The 18,672-nt window shown below is 44.0% G+C and overlaps 1 protein-coding gene across 1 annotated transcript in view; it reads right to left on the bottom strand.

The window, feature by feature from the left end:
* LOC147697137 (uncharacterized) overlaps positions 1-18,672 on the bottom strand; it is a 114,529-nt gene that overhangs the window by 76,646 nt on the left and 19,211 nt on the right. The window contains exon 5 of the mRNA XM_086933294.1: positions 11,300-11,402. Within this exon, the coding sequence (XP_086789420.1) occupies positions 11,300-11,402 (103 nt within the window). The remainder of the gene's footprint in view (positions 1-11,299; positions 11,403-18,672) is intronic.

The following is an 18,672-nucleotide window of genomic DNA, read 5'->3' as shown; positions in this document are numbered from 1 at the left end:
AAAAGTGGGGGTGACCATAGCAAGCAGACCCTACTCTCCTACAACCCCCCCCCCCCCAAACGCAGGGACATTAAACTAACCTTGACCAGTTGAGTCTTCATGTTCTAAGTGGAAATATCTGTAGAGTCCATCTGCATTTGCATGGTCAGTCTCAGGTCTATGTTCCACTGTAAAGTCCATCCCCTGTAAGGAAATGGACCACCTGAGTAGTTTGGGATTTTCACCCTTCATCTGATTTAGCCACAAGAGGGGCTTATGCTCTGTCTGAATCTTGAAGTGAGTACCAAACAAGTATGGCCTCAGCTTCTTCAGTGCCCAAACCACAGCAAAGGCCTCCCTCTCAATAGCTGACCAACGTTTCTCTCTAGGGGTCAGCCTTCTGCTAATAAAAGCTACTGGCTAGTGTTGACGACCATCTTTATTCAGTTGTGAAAGAACAGCACCTACCCCCAACTCAGAAGCATCTGCTTGAACAATTAATTATTTTGAGTAGTTTGGACTTTTCAGAATAGGTGCAGTGCACATGACCTGCTTCAGGCCATCAAATGCCTTTTGACAGCTTACTGTCCACTGACTTTCTTTGGCATTTTCTTGGAAGTTTGGTCATTAAGGGGTGTCACAATGGACCCATAGCCCCTGACAAATTTCCTGTAGTACCCAGTCAGGCCCAAGAAAGCTCTGACCTCTGTCTGGGTGGTGGGAGCAGTCTAGTCCTTTATGGTCTGGATCTTGCTCTCCAATGGTTGAACCTGACCTCCACCTGCCAGGTGGCCCAGGTACACAACCTTACTCTGCCCTATCTGGCACTTGGTAGCCTTGATAGTTAGGCCTGCCTTTTTCAGGGCCTCCAACACATTTTTCAGGTGGATCAGGTGATCTTCCCAGGTGGAGCTAAAGATAGCAAAACCATCAAGATAGGCTAACAGTAGTCATCCAGGCCTGTGAGGACTTGGTTCACCAACCTTTGAAATGTGCCAGGTGCATTCTTCAAACCAAAGGGCATTACCACAAACTGATAATGTCCACCAGGGGTTGAGAATGCTGTCTTTGGCTTTGCATCCTCAGCTAGTCTGATCTGCCAGTAGCCAGCTGTCAGGTCAAATGTTCTCAAAAACTTGGCAGATGCCAATCTGTCAATGAGCTCATCAGCCCTGGGTATTGAATGGGCATCTGTCCTAGTGTCAGCATTGAGACCTCTGTAATCCACGCAAAACCTCATCTCTCTCTTACCATCCTGGGTGTGAGGTTTAGGCACCAGGACTACAGGACTGGCCCAAGGGCTCTCTGAGGGCTCAATGACTCCCACTTCCAACATCTTATGGACCTCTGTCCTGATACAGTCCCTGACATGATCAGGTTGCCTGTAAATCTTACTTTTGACAGGCAGACTGTTCCCAGTGTCCACCTCATGGGTGCACCAGGTAGTCTGACTTGGAGTCAGGAAAAACATATGTCTGTAGGTCTGCAGAACGTGTCTGCAGTCCCTCTGCTGCTGATCAGTGAGGCGGCCTGCGAAGGCTACACCATCAAATGACCCATCATCAGGGTTCTGAGATAGCAGGTCTGGGAGAGGGTCACTCTCTTCCTCTGTCCTTCATCTGTAGCCATGAGCAAGCCCATGTCAGCCCTGTCAACATATGGTTTCAGTCTGTTGACATGAAGCACCCTGTGAGGGCTCCTGGGAGTTCCAATATCTACCAAATAGGTTACCTCTCCCTTCTGCTCAACAATAGTGTGGGGTCCAGACCATTTGTCTTGGAGAGCTGCTGGGGCCACTAGCTCCAACACCCACACTTTCTGCCCTGGCTGGTAAACAGTCAGCACAGCCTTTTGGCCATGCCAGGCTTTCTGTAATTCCTGGCTAGCCTCAAGGTTTTTGGATGCCTTTTTCATACACTCAGCCATCCTGGAGCGGAGACCAAGTTCATAATCCACAATGTCTTGTTTGGGAAGTTTGAGAGGTAACTCCCATCCCTCCTTCACCAGACAAAGGGGTCCTCTTACAGGATGCCCAAACAAAAGTTCAAAAGGGCTGTAACCAACTTCCTTTTGTGGGACCGGTCTATAAGCAAACAAAAGTCAGGGCAGTAGTATGTCCCATCTCCGCCTGAGCTTTTCAGGGAGACCCTTAATCATGCCCTTTAAGGTCTTGTTGAATCTTTCAACTAGACCATTGCACCGTGTATGATAGGATGTGGTGAACTTGTAGTTCACTCCACACTCCTTCCACATTACAGTCAGGTAACTAGACATGAAGTTTGCACCTCTGTCTGATATAACCTCCCTAGGGAAGCCCACTCTTGAGAAAAATCCCAACAGGGCCCTTGCCACAACAGGAGCTGTTGTGGTCCTAAGTGGGATAGCCTCTGGGTATCTGGTGACATGATCCACTAACTCCAGAATAAATCTGTGCCCAGATGCTGTTTGGGGATCCATTGGTCCAACAATGTCAATCTCTACACGTTCAGAGGGAACCCCCACCACAGGTAGTGGTATTAGGGGGGCCTTTGTGGTGCCATCTGCTTTGCCACTGGCTTGGCAGTTGATACAGGAGCGACAAAACTTCTTTGTGTCTTCTGACATGTGAGGCCAGTAAAAGTGAGGGAAAAGCCTGTCCCAAGTCTTGTTCTGGCCAAGATGTCCTGCAAGGGGAATATCATGGGCTAATGTAAGAAGGAAGCCCCTGAACACCAATGGTATGACCAACCTCCTGAAAGCACCAGGCTTGGGCTCTCTAGCCTCTGAATACAGAAGCCCTTCATCCCAATACACTCTATGGGTTCCATTAGCATTCCCTGCAGCCTCAGCAGCAGCTTTCTCTCTGAGGGGTTCAAGAGAAGGGCAGTCCAACTGCGCCTGCCTCAGATCTGCCCTTGAAGGCCCCCCTGTCCCAGGAAACTCAACCTGATCAGGTTCAAGCTCTTCTAGGACAGTTACTTCTTAGGTCTCACAAACAGTTTCCTTGGAAGGCTGATCCTCACTCTGAGGCAAGGGGGAAGGCACTGCCTTAACCCTACTGCTTCTCCTCCTGGTAGGCAACTGGCCCATTATTCCAGAATCTAGTGTCTGTTCAGAGTTGCAATTTTTGACCTGTGACCTGCTCACAGCAAGGACATGTGCTGAGATACCTAACATTTCTGCATGAGTCGTATACTCCACTTCAGACCATACTGAAGATTCTAGGTCATTGCCAAGCAAACATTCTCCAGGGAGATCTGAGCTAACAACAACCCTTTTGAGGCCAGTTACCCCTCCCCAGGAGAAATTAACAATTTCCATACTATGGGTGGTAGTGACATTGCTTGCATTGGTCACTAGGTAATTTTCACCTAGTATGATCTGTCCAGGGTTCACAAAGCTAGGTGTCACCATTGTGACAGTAGCACATGTGTCCCTGTAGGTCTGAGCCACTTTGTGATTAATTAAAGGTGTCTGTCTGTACTTGCCCAAGTTACTGGGACTCATAGTAGAGGACACAGGCATGTCCCCATCACAGATCAGGACAGCTTGAGATGGTATTCTGACTAGGCCAGAATCCATCTCAGTTCCCCGGGTTAACCCTACTACACCCTTCTGTTAAGAACCACCACTATTAGCTGTACCAGGGGGAACAGTTGCCTTAGGGGCAATCGGGCTGGAACTGCCTCCTTTCTTGTGCATTCACTAGTCCAGTGAGTATTAACCTTACAAAAGTTGCACCATGGTTTCTTTGGACCTTCTTTCTTTTTGGGTTTTTGGGAACCCCCACCAGTAGAAGCTTTTTGGGGACCTTGAGAAGACTTCTGGTCTTTTGCTTCTCCCCACCCTTTTGGTCTTGATTCTTCTGATCACCACCGTGGTTCTGTACCTTCTGCTTCACCCTGGTTCTGACCCATTTGTCTGCCTTCTTACCCAATTCTTGGGGAGAGGTCAAATCAGAGTCAACCAAGTGCTGATGCAATAACTGGTTCTGACAATCATTAAGAATCTGTTCTCTCATAATAAGGTTATACAATCCTGTATAGTCACTTACTTTACTGCCCAGTAACCAGCCTTCCAGAGCCTTGGTAGCACAATCTACAAAGTCAGTCCAGTCCTGAGTCTGCGTCTTCTGGGTATCTCTGAACAGCAGCCTGTACTGCTCAGTGGTTAAGCCAAACCCATCTATCAGAGCACTCTTCAGGACAGTGTAGCTGTCAGCATCCTGTTCATTAACTGTAAGGAGCTTATCTCTGCCTTTGTCTGCAAAGGATAGCCATACAATTGCTGCCCACTGCTCCTTGGGGCCCTTTTGCACTTTGCAGGCCCTTTTCAAAGCAGGGATCCACTTGTGGATGTCATCCCCTACCTGATAAGGGGGCACAATTTTGTTCAGGTTTCTATGGTCATGAGAGCTTTCCCTATCTCTAGGAATTATGCTACCACCAGTGGGCTCTAGCCCACACAATTTTCTCTCTCTCTCAAGAGCCAGGGTCTCTTTTGCAAGGGCAACTTCTTGCCTCTTGATTATAAGCTTGGATTCCCTCATCCTAGCCTTATGCTCTCTTCTCTGAGGGGAAGTCATTCTCCCTAGAGCTGAGGCATGGGACCCTACTGATGAGTAGGAATGTATAGATTCTCCTGAAGAGGATCTGTGTCTCCTGCTCTCACCATTAGGTCTACTTTGGGGTCTGGATGGGAGTCTTCCTTCTCCAGTCCCAAGTAGTCCTAGGTTAACCTGGTTCAGTTCCCTGACTTCTACCTGGTTAGCATCCACATCATCAGAACCCCCTTGGTTTTCACCAGTGGGATATTCTGTTGAGCAATGGCCCCCCTCTGTACTACCTATGTGATCTGGGTTGGATGCCTTTTCTGCATCACACTCCACTAAAATATCTACTAGGTGGTTAAAGGTTGGACTTTGTCCTTGTCTCAGTATTCTGACTGAGCACAGACGTCTCAGTTCATGAAAAGTAAATGTGTCATATTTAGAAGGCACCGTAGGGTGGTCTTCTGGCAGGGATCAACTAGGACCTGCTTCCAAGGACATTTTCTAGTGAGGTGGGGTGTGTGCACCTACCTACACTAAATGTTTCCTACTTGAACTTCTCTAGGAGTTGTAGTCAGGGTGTGCTAAGCCTTTATCACCTATAACTGCTAAGTTCAGTAGAACGTATGTATTATAAGAACTTGATTTATATGTACCTACAGGTACCTTAATGTGATCTTTCAAATGATATTTCAAGATTATATGGTAAAACAACAGCAAGCTCTTATCCCATCCGCTGCACACCAATGTGAGAAGTTAGCCTGGCATATGATGTCCACTAGTTCTAGTGAAACACACAATATGATGGACGGAATGTTGCACAATGGCAAAACATTCACCTCCAGTCACAGATCTGGGTTTAATCCATCGTTATTTTGCTCACAAAGCCACCCCAGTTCAGACATGGCCATATGAAATCAGTCTTGACCCTTTGCCTCATGGAAACAGTCCAGACAGAACTGCCAAGCCATGTCTTTCCTGGACCGGAATCAAGCATCCTAGAACCGGTTTCTGGCTATCAGCCGTCTTCAGCCGGGATAGCTTGACTCCAGTGGCGTAGTGAGCACGGGACCCACGTCTGGGCATATCCTTCCCAAATAGGGTGAACAGCAAAACACACAATATGATGGACGGAATGTTGCACAATGGCAAAACATTCACCCCCAGTCACAGATCTGGGTTTAATCCATCATTATTTTGCTCACAAAGCCACCCCAGTTCAGACATGGCCATATGCAAATCAGTCTTGACCCTGTGCCTCATGGGAACAGTCCAGACCAAACTGTCAAGCCATGTCTTTCCTGGACCGGAATCAAGCATCTTAAGACCGGTGTCTGGCTATCAGCTGTCTTCAGCCAGGATAGCTTGACTCCAGTGGCGTAGTGAGCACGGGACCCACGTCTGGGCATACCATTCCCACATAGGGTGAACAGCAAAACACACAATATGATGGATGGAATGTTGCACAATGGCAAAACATTCACCCCCAGTCACAGATCTGGGTTTAATCCATCGTTATTTTGCTCACAAAGCCACCCCAGTTCAGACATGGCCATATGCAAATCAGTCTTGACCCTGTGCCTCGTGGGAACAGTCCAGACCGAACTGCCAAGCCATGTCTTTCCTGGACCGGAATCAAGCATCCTAGGACTGGTTTCTGGCTATCAGCCGTCTTCAGCCAGGATAGCTTGACTCCAGTGGCGTAGTGAGCACGGGACCCACGTCTGGGCATACCCTTCCCACATAGGGTGAACAGCAAAACACACAATATGATGGACGGAATGTTGCACAATGGCAAAACATTCACCCCCAGTCACAGATCTGGGTTTAATCCATTGTTATTTTGCTCACAAAGCCACCCCAGTTCAGACATGGCCATATGCAAATCAGTCTTGACCCTGTGCCTCATGGGAACAGTCCAGACCGAACTGCCAAGCCATGTCTTTCCTGGACCAGAATCAAGCATCCTAGGACCGGTTTCTGGCTATCAGCCGTCTTCATCCAGGAGAGCTTGACTCCAGTGGCGTAGTGAGCACGGGATCCACATCTGGGCATACCCTTCCCACTTAGGGTGAACAGCAAAACACACAATATGATGGAGGGAATGTTGAACAATGGCAAAACATTTACCCCCAGTCACAGATCTGGGTTTAATCCATTGATAATTTGCTCACAAAGCCACCCCAGTTCAGACATGGCCATATGCAAATCAGTCTTGACCCTGTGCCTCATGGGAACAGTCCAGACCAAACTGCCAAGCCATGTCTTTCCTGGACCGGAATCAAGCATCCTAGGACCGGTTTCTGCTTATCAGCCGTCTTCAACCAGGATAGCTTGACTCCAGCGGCATAGTGAGCACGGGACCCACGTCTGGGCATACCCTTCCCACATAGGGTAAACAGCAAAACACACAATATGATGGACGGAATGTTGCACAATGGCAAAACATTCACCCCCAGTCACAGATCTGGGTTTAATCCATCGTTATTTTGCTTACAAAGCCACCCCAGTTCAGACATGGCCATACGCAAATCAGTCTTGACCCCGTGCCTCATGGGAACAGTCCAGACCGAACTTCCAAGCCATGTCTTTCCTGGACCGGAATCAAGCATCCTAGGACCGGTTTCTGGTTATCAGCCGTCTTCAGCCAGGATAGCTTGACTCCAGTGGCGTAGTGAGCATGGGGCCCACGTCTGGGCATACCCTTCCCACATAGGGTGAACAGCAAAACACACAATATGATGGACGGAATATTGCACAATGGCAAAACATTCACCCCCAGTCACAGATCTGGGTTTAATGCATCGTTATTTTGCTCACAAAGCCACCCCAGTTCAGACATGGCCATATGCAAATCAGTCTTGACCCTGTGCCTCATGGGAACAGCCCAGACCGAACTGCCAAGCCATGTCTTTCCTGGACCGGAATCAAGCATCCTAGGACCCGTTTCTGGCTATCAACCGTCTTCAGCCAGGATAGCTTGACTCCAGTGGCGTACTGAGCACGGGACCCACGTCTGGGCATACCCTTCCCACATCGGGTGAACAGCAAAACACACAATATGATGGACGGAATGCTGCACAATGGCAAAACATTCACCCCCAGTCACAGATCTGGGTTTAATCCATCGTTATTTTGCTCACAAAGCCACCCCAGTTTAGACATGGCCATATGCAAATCAGTCTTGACCCTGTGCCTCATGCACAAATACAGTTATGCCCTAGGGGCCTCACAAACCATATACTAAAATAGTGGTATAAGAACCACCACAGAAATAGAAAGTAGGCCTAGGGCCAAGGGAATCGCTAGGGCTACTCTGAACAACCAAAGGTTAGGAAGTAGGAGGCCCACGGGAGACGCGTGCTGTGTCTAAACACAGTCGCGAGTTACCATTGCCTTTCTATGGGAAAAGTAAAGTTACTGTTTAAGGGCATTTTCGGATGGACTTCGACAAAACCCCTTTAGACTAGGACACTTTGAGAGTCAAGACCCACGGGAGCACCGGAGTACTCGTGCTACCTCACCCAGGGAAGCCGGGTGCATAGGTGCCTTTTGGTGTCGGGTTTCGTCGATGTTTTCTATGGAGATCTGCAAAGAAGTGCTGCAGGCGACCAGAGGAAAAGTGTCCGGGTGGATCCAAGGGTGGATTGAAGATCTGAAGAACCTGAAAGCAGAAGGAACAGAGTTTGGGTCACTAGCCAGTGACCAGGAAGGAACCAGGAAGGAACCAGGCACTGTCACGATGATCTCAGGTGAAGAGGTGAAGCTTGTCTCTGCAGCCACGAGGTCCAGGAGGTGTCAACGATGACCAGGAGCTGGATTTGAGCTGTCCCACGAAGGATCTAAATGACTGCGGTTTCGGTATCCGGATTGGACCCAACAAGCCTTGGCAAACGCAATCCACGCAGGAAGCGAAGATTGGCTTCGGTGCAGACCAGCAAGGCCTGTGGCGCTTCTCCTTTGCAGGGAAGCTGGAGCAAGCCTGGAGCAAGCAGGAAAGCAGTTTAGTTCAAAAGGAAAGTCTTTAACCAGGAAGACGCGTCGAGCTGAAATGCAAGAGCAGGCCCCGCGCGGCACTCGTGGAGTGTGGAGGGCTGAGCTTCAGTGCAAATTGTGCTCACGTCTGAGGCTTCTCTTACCCCAATGCACAACTGCGAGTTACCTCAGGAGTCCATGCAGTTAGCAAAATGCAGGATGGCCAGGAGTTCCGGTCCCATGTCTCTCGTGTCCGCCACGGGTCTCAGCTTTACTGTGGGTGTGGGTCGGGTCAGAGATGTCTGGAAGTGCGTGTCCTGTGTTGCTGAGTCTTCGGGTTCCAGCGGGAGCGTCGACAAAGCAGACCGGCAAGTTACTGGTGGTTCCTGTTTGCACAGGGTGGTTACTCCTTGACCACAAGGGAGATGTCTTCCGTCTTCTAGTCAGAATAGAATGTCGAAGGTCCAAGAGTTCTGTATCAAAGTTTCGTTCCAGGATAATCTAAAGTCCTGGGGACACAGCTCCTATTCTTATACTCAGTTAAGGGGCTGGATTATCTGCTAGGTCCCTCCTATGGGTAGACCTGGGAAGGGGGTGGTTACATCCCTTTCCCTTTGTCCAGTTTCGCGCCAGAGCGGGGCTGGAGTGCCCCAGCAACTGGTTTGAACCGGGCTATGCATGGAGCACATTGTGTGCCCCAGGCAGTGTCTGGAAACGCATTTATGAATGCAGCCCTCCCTGCCCCAATACACTACAGGCTGTCTGGGGAGGTGCTGGCACCTCCCTTGACAGGATACCTATTGTCCAGGCCTCCCCTGACGGAGTTTGGTCCAGCAGCAGGAGGTCACTGCTTTGTCAGAAACTTTGTTTTGTTACTTGTAATTTATTAGTTAAATTACTAATAAAAATCAGTGAGCTATTAACTGTCATCAAAGAACTGAAATGCAGACTTCAAGTATAGTTTAGAGCGTATTCATTTTCTCCCCAGACTTTCAATATTCAAAAGTTGTACAAAGTGTATTTGGGTAGAAATCAATTCAAATTATTAAAGATAATCCCCAATCATGGTCTTACGTTTTAAATTCTGAGTTTGTGCTTCTCCAGAGCAAGCGCCCCCTAAACGTTACCGCCTACCAGAATGGATGACATATAAATCCTACCACTCTGTCTTATGTAACGTTTCCTATACATTGTTTTACGCACATATGATGGAGTAATGTGTGTGCAATGTAAAGTGCTCTGACATCCCTTCACTTTTATGAGTGACACTATAAAACAAATTAATGCATCTGCGTGAGAGTGGTTATGGAGACTGTCACAGAGTGGTGGTAGTGCGAGAATTTGTTGCGCAGGTGGTCAATGGAGGGGTGGGGGGGGGGGGGCACCAAAAAAACATTGTTGCACTGGGCTCCACCAGTGCTAAAGCCGGCCCTGTATACAAGACTCCTATTGACTTGACATTTGTTGAATAACTTTTGATGATATACTCTGTTTCTTTGCCTATCACATTATGTATGCACATTATGAATGCAGCCCTCCCTGCCCCAATAGACTACAGGCTGTCTGGGGAGGTGCTGGCACCTCCCTTGACAGGATACCTATTGTCCAGGTCTCCCCTGCCGGAGTTTGGTCCAGCAGCAGAAGGTCAGACTCATGTCTGTGGCAGCAGCATCCATTTTGTGATACTGAGGCTCTGTTTTACTTTAACCGGGGTTAGCAGTAACTACATGTCTTCTGCCTCTAGAAGGGTGGAATGCTACCCCCTCCATCAGACCTGGTGGGGGTGTAGTATTCCAAAGTGTTTGACACCTTACACGACATGTTTTGATAAAGCCAAACCAAAGTAAGCATTAACTGCAAGGATTATAATGCACTTAAGAGTATATGGTATGGCTATATCATAGAACAGCTATAAGGAGATGGTTCCGAAAGCTGCAGTGGGGCTCAGCTCATGATAGAGCACCCTCTCACATAAAACCAAGCACTCTGCCTCCAGGATCGATAAGGCCTGCCATAGGAGTGACTTATAGGTTACTATGTGTCTATATATAAGGTAGATATAGATATACTATATCTAAGTATGGGGTGATTACACCAACCTACCCAAGCTGGGTGAACATCCTGTGGTGTCAGTGTGGAGGGCCAGCCAGGGGTGGCATAATACATGCTGCAGCCTCTGGTAGGCCTTGAATGCACCTATGCCCTGGGTACCTAGGGTACACTATACAGAGGCTCACAAAGGTGACCCAATACCCAATCTGGTAAGTACCTAAAGTACATGGTATCAGTTTAGAGAGAGAACAGCTAGGCTGGGGTCCTGATTAGCAGCCCACAGCCAGTCTAAAGTCGAAAACCAGAGTATCACAGCAGAAAGTGGGGGTGACCATAGGAAGCAGACCCTACTCTCCTACACTTTTTAATCAGGCTCTTTTACAGATTCCCCACAACATAAATTGAACTTCTCTTTTCTTCTTGCTGTACTCTGAAACATCCTAAATTCCATAAACATAATAACGTGCTTTGTAATTAACTATTACTCTTACTAGTTTGACCTTTCCTTGTGCTTAGCCATCGGTAAGATGCCTCCTGGAATCAACATGTGCTTTAAAAAAGATTTTGCTTACATACTATGCAGGATAGGATTCCAGTTTTTTGCACACTAAATGTTTCCTAATGTCGGCAACAATAATCTATAAGTGATCAAAATAAATGTAGATTTTAAAGTTGCTAAAAATTATTTATGCTTTTCAGATTTGCAATAGCTCAGCCAAACAACAATAAATGACCGCTGGCGATGTCTCTGAAATTCCAACCTACCATCCATTGGTGGTTTTTCCAGCATTTCGACAGGCCGTTGGTGTATTAGGAATATTTCAACCCTTGGAAATAACATAGATAAACCCTCAGTATCTAAATAGTCCTGCAAAAAATAATCAGATTACTTTAATGTCAAACAAAAACCCACAAATGATGTTTAAACATAAAAACATGATTCCGGTAAGCACAGAATGAGATAATCCCTTGTAACTTTCACTACTCAAGATTCTTTATACAAAATCAAGACTACACGTTTATCAATAAACCACTAGGAAAAAAAAAGTTAGGCCATTATAACAAAAATAAATGTAACATTGAAAAAATTATTACTAGTAGATGTCAGGTTAGAGTTACGGTACATACCAGGGTCAGTTTTGGTTGAGATTAGTGTATAGGTAATGTTAAGAATTAAGGTTTTCTATAAGTTATTTAGAGTTTGAGCAAGTAGTGGGATGAAGTTAAATTTCTTCATAAAGGGATTTATTAAGGTAGTTTTGTTATTGTAGTTCATTAAATGTTGATTGAACTTTTTGCTGTTGAGGATTCTTATCACTGGGTTCTGTATAACAGTATTTCCACATAAACGTTTCCATTATTCCAACATGTATGATGATTTCAAAATTGTGATGATCACTAAACAACTTTAGTGATTTACTAGTAATATATACAAGCAGAGCCGGCTTTAGGGCGGTGCCACCGGTGCCACTGCACCGGGCGCCTGTTTGCTATACTATATTGTTTTTAAAAGCACCCGTAACAGTGTTCCTGACCTCCAGCAATTTTCAGCCAACAATAAAAATGTCAACCCTACTGATGTGATGTTCTTCCTGGAGAGAGAAAGAAGTTTTGTCTAGTTGGAGTTTTGACTGGGGGATGTTTTGATTCATCTTAAGTTAGCGCAGATGGTCAATATGCCTGCTGCAAAGAATGTGCATCATGCAATCCCGAAGTGAATAGGTCAAGGGGTTACTGCTTTGTCAGAGACTTTGTTTTGTTACTTGTAGTTCATTAGTTAAAATACTAATAAAAATCAGTGAGCTATTAACTGTCATCAAAGAACTGAAATGCAGACTCCAAGTATAGTTTAGAGCGTATTCATTTTTTCCCCTGACTTTCAATATTCAAATGTTGTACAAAGTGTTGATTTGGGTATAAATCAATTCCAATTATTAAAGATAATACCCAATCACGGTCTTACGTTTTAAATTCTGAGTTTGTGCTTCTCCAGATCAAGCCCCCCCAAACTTTGCTGCCTACCAGAATGGATGACATATAAATCCTACCACTCTGTCTTATGTAACGTTTCCTATACATTGATTTACGCACATATGATTGAGTAATGTGTGTGCAATGTAAAGTGCTCTGACATCCCTTCACTTTTATGAGTGACACTATCAAACGAATTAATGCATCTGAGTGAGAGTGGTTATGGAGACTGTTACGGAGTGGTGGTAGTGCGGGAATTTGTTGCGCAGGTGTTCATGGGGGGGGGGCGCCAAAAAACATTGTTGCACTGGGCGCCACCAGTGCTAAAGCCGGCCCTGTATACAAGACTCCTATTAACTTGACATTTGTTGAATAACTTTCGATGATGTAATCTGTTTCTTTGCCTATCACATTATGCATGTCTACAGAAGGCACTAATGGTGCAACATGGATCTGTGAGAGATCTGAGATGAGCACAAACAAAGCTCCCGCTCAATTTTATGATGGAAAGGGCTTATTGGACACTATGAAGAAAACCAATGCAAACAGCCCCACCAAGAGCTATGATTGCCTACCCACTTTACTCAGTTTCAGGGACAACATTCTACCTGTAGCAGGAGAAACCAATCACTTAAAAAAGGTTGTGCCAAATGTATAAACATTCTTACATTACACTGATCAGGTGGGGAAATCTAGAAACTCTTATAAGGAAGTCACAATGAAACTGCTACTAATGAGCCTCAGGTGCAGCAACTATTTGCAATCAGATTTAAGTTAGTTAATGATCATTTAGCATGAGGGTCTTCAATGACTTAGGAAAGATGGGACAGGTTAGAGAAGACAGAAGCCCACACAGGCGGAAGACCATCTCAGAGAAACCCGTCAAATTAGATTATTCATGTGAGTTTGAAGATAAACTTGTGAGATGATGTATTCCTGTGCCAGATCGGTTCCTATGTGTTGAATCAACCGCTACTTAGCCAGGGATTATACCATAAGCCAGGGGTCTTCAAAGTGGGGGGCAGGCTCCCCACAGGGGAGCCTTAAGAGATCCCAGGGGGGCTCCAGGCTCTGGTCAAAAGAAGCATCATGCTGATAGCAGTGCTTTGTTTCAAACTAAAAGCAAATTATCAGCAGTCAGCAACTCTGTAATGGGCCATTTTTTAAAAGGTTTAACTTAACTGTAATGTGTAAGACATACTTAAACATTGCAAATTGAATAGAATAATTGTGGGAAATTCTGAGGGGATCTTTTACAAGTCCATCAGTTGCACTCTTATTATCTTGATTTATATCACTGTTTGAAACTTTTTTTTAAAGTTGTGCGACTCCCTCCTGAAGTTTTTTGTCTGGAAACACTGCACGCATATATTCAAAAATAGGTGAGAGCAGAGATTCTACTCTCTGTTGGAGGTGTGCACATTTGCACTTGGACCTGATTTGGTCCTGTTCACCGGTTCATCAAAGTTCAATAAAGTTTTCAACGAAAAAAAGTTTTTTCAAATTCTTCCAATGAAATATTTATTCCATATTTCTCTTCATTCAATATATAATTCAAATAGTTGCGAGATTCATTACTTAAAGCATTTCGACAAAACCCAATGCATTTTGGGTCCAACCTGAGCCTCCCTCAGGGGTCTCTAGGGAAAGAACAAACAAACATTTTTGAGCCCCAAGCTATGTTTAAGAATAGTCATAATAATTATTTCATGATTGACAACACAAAGTTCTATAGCGAAAAACATTGACACTTATGTAACATTAGCATTTTCAAAGAAACGTAATTGCCAGTCAATTTCTAATTTGATCACACAGTAATCTCACCCCTGTTGGATTGTACTGAATCCGACTGACGTAAAACAGTTCTGAAATATTAAACCTCCTTTCCACTGTTAAATCTTATTTACTGTCCCATCATAGTTAAACCGCTATGTCAGATGAAAAACACAACACTGTTTTAACTTCTATCTACTAAGTGTTCTATGACAGAAACGGCTCGCGTTTCTTGTCAGTTACTCACTGAAATGCTTCTGCACACTCAGCTTTCGGTTTCCACCAATGTCGGTGTAGCTTGGATAACCCGAATTACTCCTTTCTATTATCTTTATACTCATTGGTTAAACATGCGATCACATGACCGCGATTTTACCGAAGTGTGAGCAATGTGTATTAACACACTAAATGGTGAACAGAACATTATATGAGCTCCTGCAAGGTTGTACATTGCTCCTCATGGGTTTTCTGACCTAATTAAAAAATTAAAAAATAAAAAACGGAGTGAGACAAAATATCTAACAAACCCAAAAAATTAAAAAAAACACAATAAATGTACATCACACTGTAAGAAAACCCATCGGATGTGGATACCATATTTATAACCAATGTGGTTAATCGACAGGTAAACATTGCCATGGTCATAGCGTGTCGGACATTTTGGAATCGGATGTAACCAGGGTTAAACAGGGTAAACTGGTGTCAATTCAGGAAAAACAGATAACTTCCTGATACTCATTTATAGAAAACATGATAGTTCCAGTCTGTCATTAAGACCATGTGGCTGAAGACTCCCCATCTTTTTTATCCAGAAATATTCAGCTCTTAATCTCATCTTATGTGTGCCCATATCCAGGCGTGTTTCAATCACTTCCAATATTGTGAAACGTAGCTGAGAGATATTGTGTCCTGCTTCTATCCAATGTGCTGCCACTGTTGATTTCTGATTTTTTAAACGTATACTGCTTTTATGCTCCGTTATTCTTATCTTTATTTTCCGTTCTGTTTGCCAGACATATAATTTTCCGCAGGGGCATTTAATACTATAAATCACCCCTTTGGTGTCACAGGTGCTAGAATGTCGTAGTGGGATCTGTTGCCCAGTTCTTGGATGTGTGAAGGATGGCCCTATCATCACATTATTACAGTGCGTACAGTTCTCGCATTTGCGCATTCCTTTGTGTGCATCATCTCTCTGGGTCTTTTCTTTCTTCTTCAACAATTCTTTTAAATTTTTGGATCTGTTATAAGCAAATGTTATACGTTCTGCAAACAGTGGTTGGAGATCTGGTTCTTGAGTAATGATAGACCAATGTTTTCTCATAATACTGGTGATCTGACGTGCCTGTACAGAATGTTTAAGAACACAAACTGTGAGTTTCTCATTGGACTTATCCTTTTTGATCAGCAAGGACTCTCTAGTCATTGCCATGACTTTAGTTTTTGATTCTTGGAGTAGTTTAGCTGGATATCCACGTTTTCAAATTTTTTGATCTGTTTGTTGATGGTGGTTGAAACATTATTGGAATTCGATGTTATCCTTTTGTGGCGGATAAATTGAGACAGTGGTAAATGACTCTTGAGAGAAAAATGGTGGAAGCTGGTAAAGTGTAGTCCACTGTTTCAATCAGTTTCTTTTATGTGTGCATTCGTGCATATTAGACCCTGTTCCCTAGAAATGTTTACATCCAGAAAAGATAATTGATATTGGTCAATCACATGTGTGAATTTGATCCTCTTGTGTTGTAAATTTAACACATGGATATTCTCTTCCAGTCTCTCTTTCTTGCCTCTCCAGATAATGAAAATATCGTTGATGTAACGTTTATAGACCAGCAGTCCTATCTTCCAATTTAAATTGTTGAGTATATGGTCACTCTCAAACTTAGCCAACTGTACGCACTGTAATAATGTGATGATAGGGCCATCCTTCACACATCCAAGAACTGGGCAACAGATCCCACTACGACATTCTAGCACCTGTGACACCAAAGGGGTGATTTATGGTATTAAATGCCCCTGCGGAAAATTATATGTCGGGCAAACAGAACGGAAAATAAAGATAAGAATAACGGAGCATAAAAGCAGTATACGTTTAAAAAATCAGAAATCAACAGTGGCAGCACATTGGATAGAAGCAGGACACAATATCTCTCAGCTACGTTTCACAATATTGGAAGTGATTGAAACACGCCTGGATATGGACACACATAAGATGAGATTAAGAGCTGAATATTTCTGGATAAAAAAAGATGGGGAGTCTTCAGCCACATGGTCTTAATGACAGACTGGAACTATCATGTTTTCTATAAATGAGTATCAGGAAGTTATCTGTTTTTCCTGAATTGACACCAGTTTACCCTGTTTAACCCTGGTTACATCCGATTCCAAAATGGCCGACACGCTATGACCATGGCAATGTTTACCTGTCGATTAACCACATTGGTTATAAATATGGTATCCACATCCGATGGGTTTTCTTACAGTGTGATGTACATTTATTGTGTTTTTTTTATTTTTTGGGTTTGTTAGATATTTTGTCTCACTCCGTTTTTAATTTTTTAATTTTTTAATTAGGTCAGAAAACCCATGAGGAGCAATGTACAACCTTGCAGGAGCTCATATAATATTCTGTTCACCATTTAGTGTGTTAATACACATTGCTCACACTTCGGTAAAATCGCGGTCATGTGATCGCATGTTTAACCAATGAGTATAAAGATAATAGAAAGGAGTAATTCGGGTTATCCAAGCTACACCGACATTGGTGGAAACTGAAAGCCGAGTGTGCAGAAGCATTTCAGTGAGTAACTGACAAGAAACGCGAGCCGTTTCTGTCATAGAACACTTAGTAGATAGAAGTTAAAACAGTGTTGTGTTTTTCATCTGACATAGCGGTTTAACTATGATTGGACAGTAAATAAGATTTAACAGTGGAAAGGAGGTTTAATATTTCAGAACTGTTTTACGTCAGTCGGATTCAGTACAATCCAACAGGGGTGAGATTACCGTGTGGTCAAATTAGAAATTGACTGGCAATTACGTTTCTTTGAAAATGCTAATGTTACATAAGTGTCAATGTTTTTCGCTGTAGAACTTTGTGTTGTCAATCATGAAATAATTATTATGACTATTCTTAAACATAGCTTTGGGCTCAAAAATTTTTGTTTGTTCTTTCCCTAGAGACCCCTGAGGAAGGGTCAGGTTGGACCCGAAATGCATTGAGTTTTGTCGAAATGCTTCAAGTAATGAATCTCGCAACTATTTGAATTATATATTGAATGAAGAGAAATATGGAATAAATATTTCATTGGAAGAATTTGAAAAAACTTTTTTTCGTTGAAAACTTTATTGAACTTTGATGAACCAGTGAACAGGACGAAATCAGGTCCAAGTGCAAATGTGCACACCTCCAACAGAGAGTAGAATCTCTGCTCTCACCTATTTTTAAATTCTGAGGGGAGCCACAATGATTTTTTGTTTAAAGGGGGGGCATTAAAAAAGCGAAGAAGACCACTGCCATAAGCATTACTACAGTAGTATTTAAATCAATAAATCTTTGTATTTTTCTTTGCAGCTTTCTGTGGTTGTTAGCACCCAGCACTGCTTCCTTCATTTTACTGATTACTCATTGGTCTGCGGTTCTGTGCTATGCGAGGTTAGTAGAGAAGTAGTGTAGCGTCTGTATCCTTGAACAGTCATGTTGGACAGGCTCATCTCAACACAAACTACTGATACCAGTTCAGACTATAATACAGCACTGCTAAATGCACGTAGGGATCTCTAGACACTACTAATGCAGTATTATACCAGGTTGGTCAGACAGATAAACTAGATCAGACCCAGATACACCCCTTGCAGATCCTTTTTAGTAAACACATCCAATCACCTGAGCAACAAATGAATGCTCTTGTCATGATCCACTCCAGTTCTACACTTTGCTCAATCACTGTACATTGCACTTTCTGTGTCATCCTGTGTCATCGTATACTGTAGCAAGATGCACCATGTAAAGCTGTGCTTTTCTCAGGTGGCAAGACTGGCTTGACTCAGGTCCTTGCTGGAAAATGATGACCCACTCATGCACAATTTTCATAACCTTACGCCAGATGTTGTTTTGCATTTGTGATACCAGACATTGAGCACGAGCCAGTGGTTTGGAATTCCTGTAGGTTAGGTTTGTTTAACCAAGGAGGCCCTTTAGCTTAATGGAATTACAACCACCTCTAAGTGGAGATGCTCAAGAAGCTCAACTTTTGCAGTCATTTAGAAGATGTTTATATAATTCAGATTTGTCTAGTGACTACACAAGCATGTACTATGTAGAGATTATGTCAACAGGCGGTTGCTACTCATATCTGTCCTGACTAAGATCTTTCAAAAAATCAGTTCGA

The sequence above is a fragment of the Lissotriton vulgaris genome, chromosome 8 (genome assembly GCF_964263255.1).
Source record: "Lissotriton vulgaris chromosome 8, aLisVul1.2, whole genome shotgun sequence".
Lineage (NCBI taxonomy): Eukaryota > Metazoa > Chordata > Amphibia > Caudata > Salamandridae > Lissotriton > Lissotriton vulgaris.
This window is presented reverse-complemented; position numbering and strand designations above follow the sequence as displayed.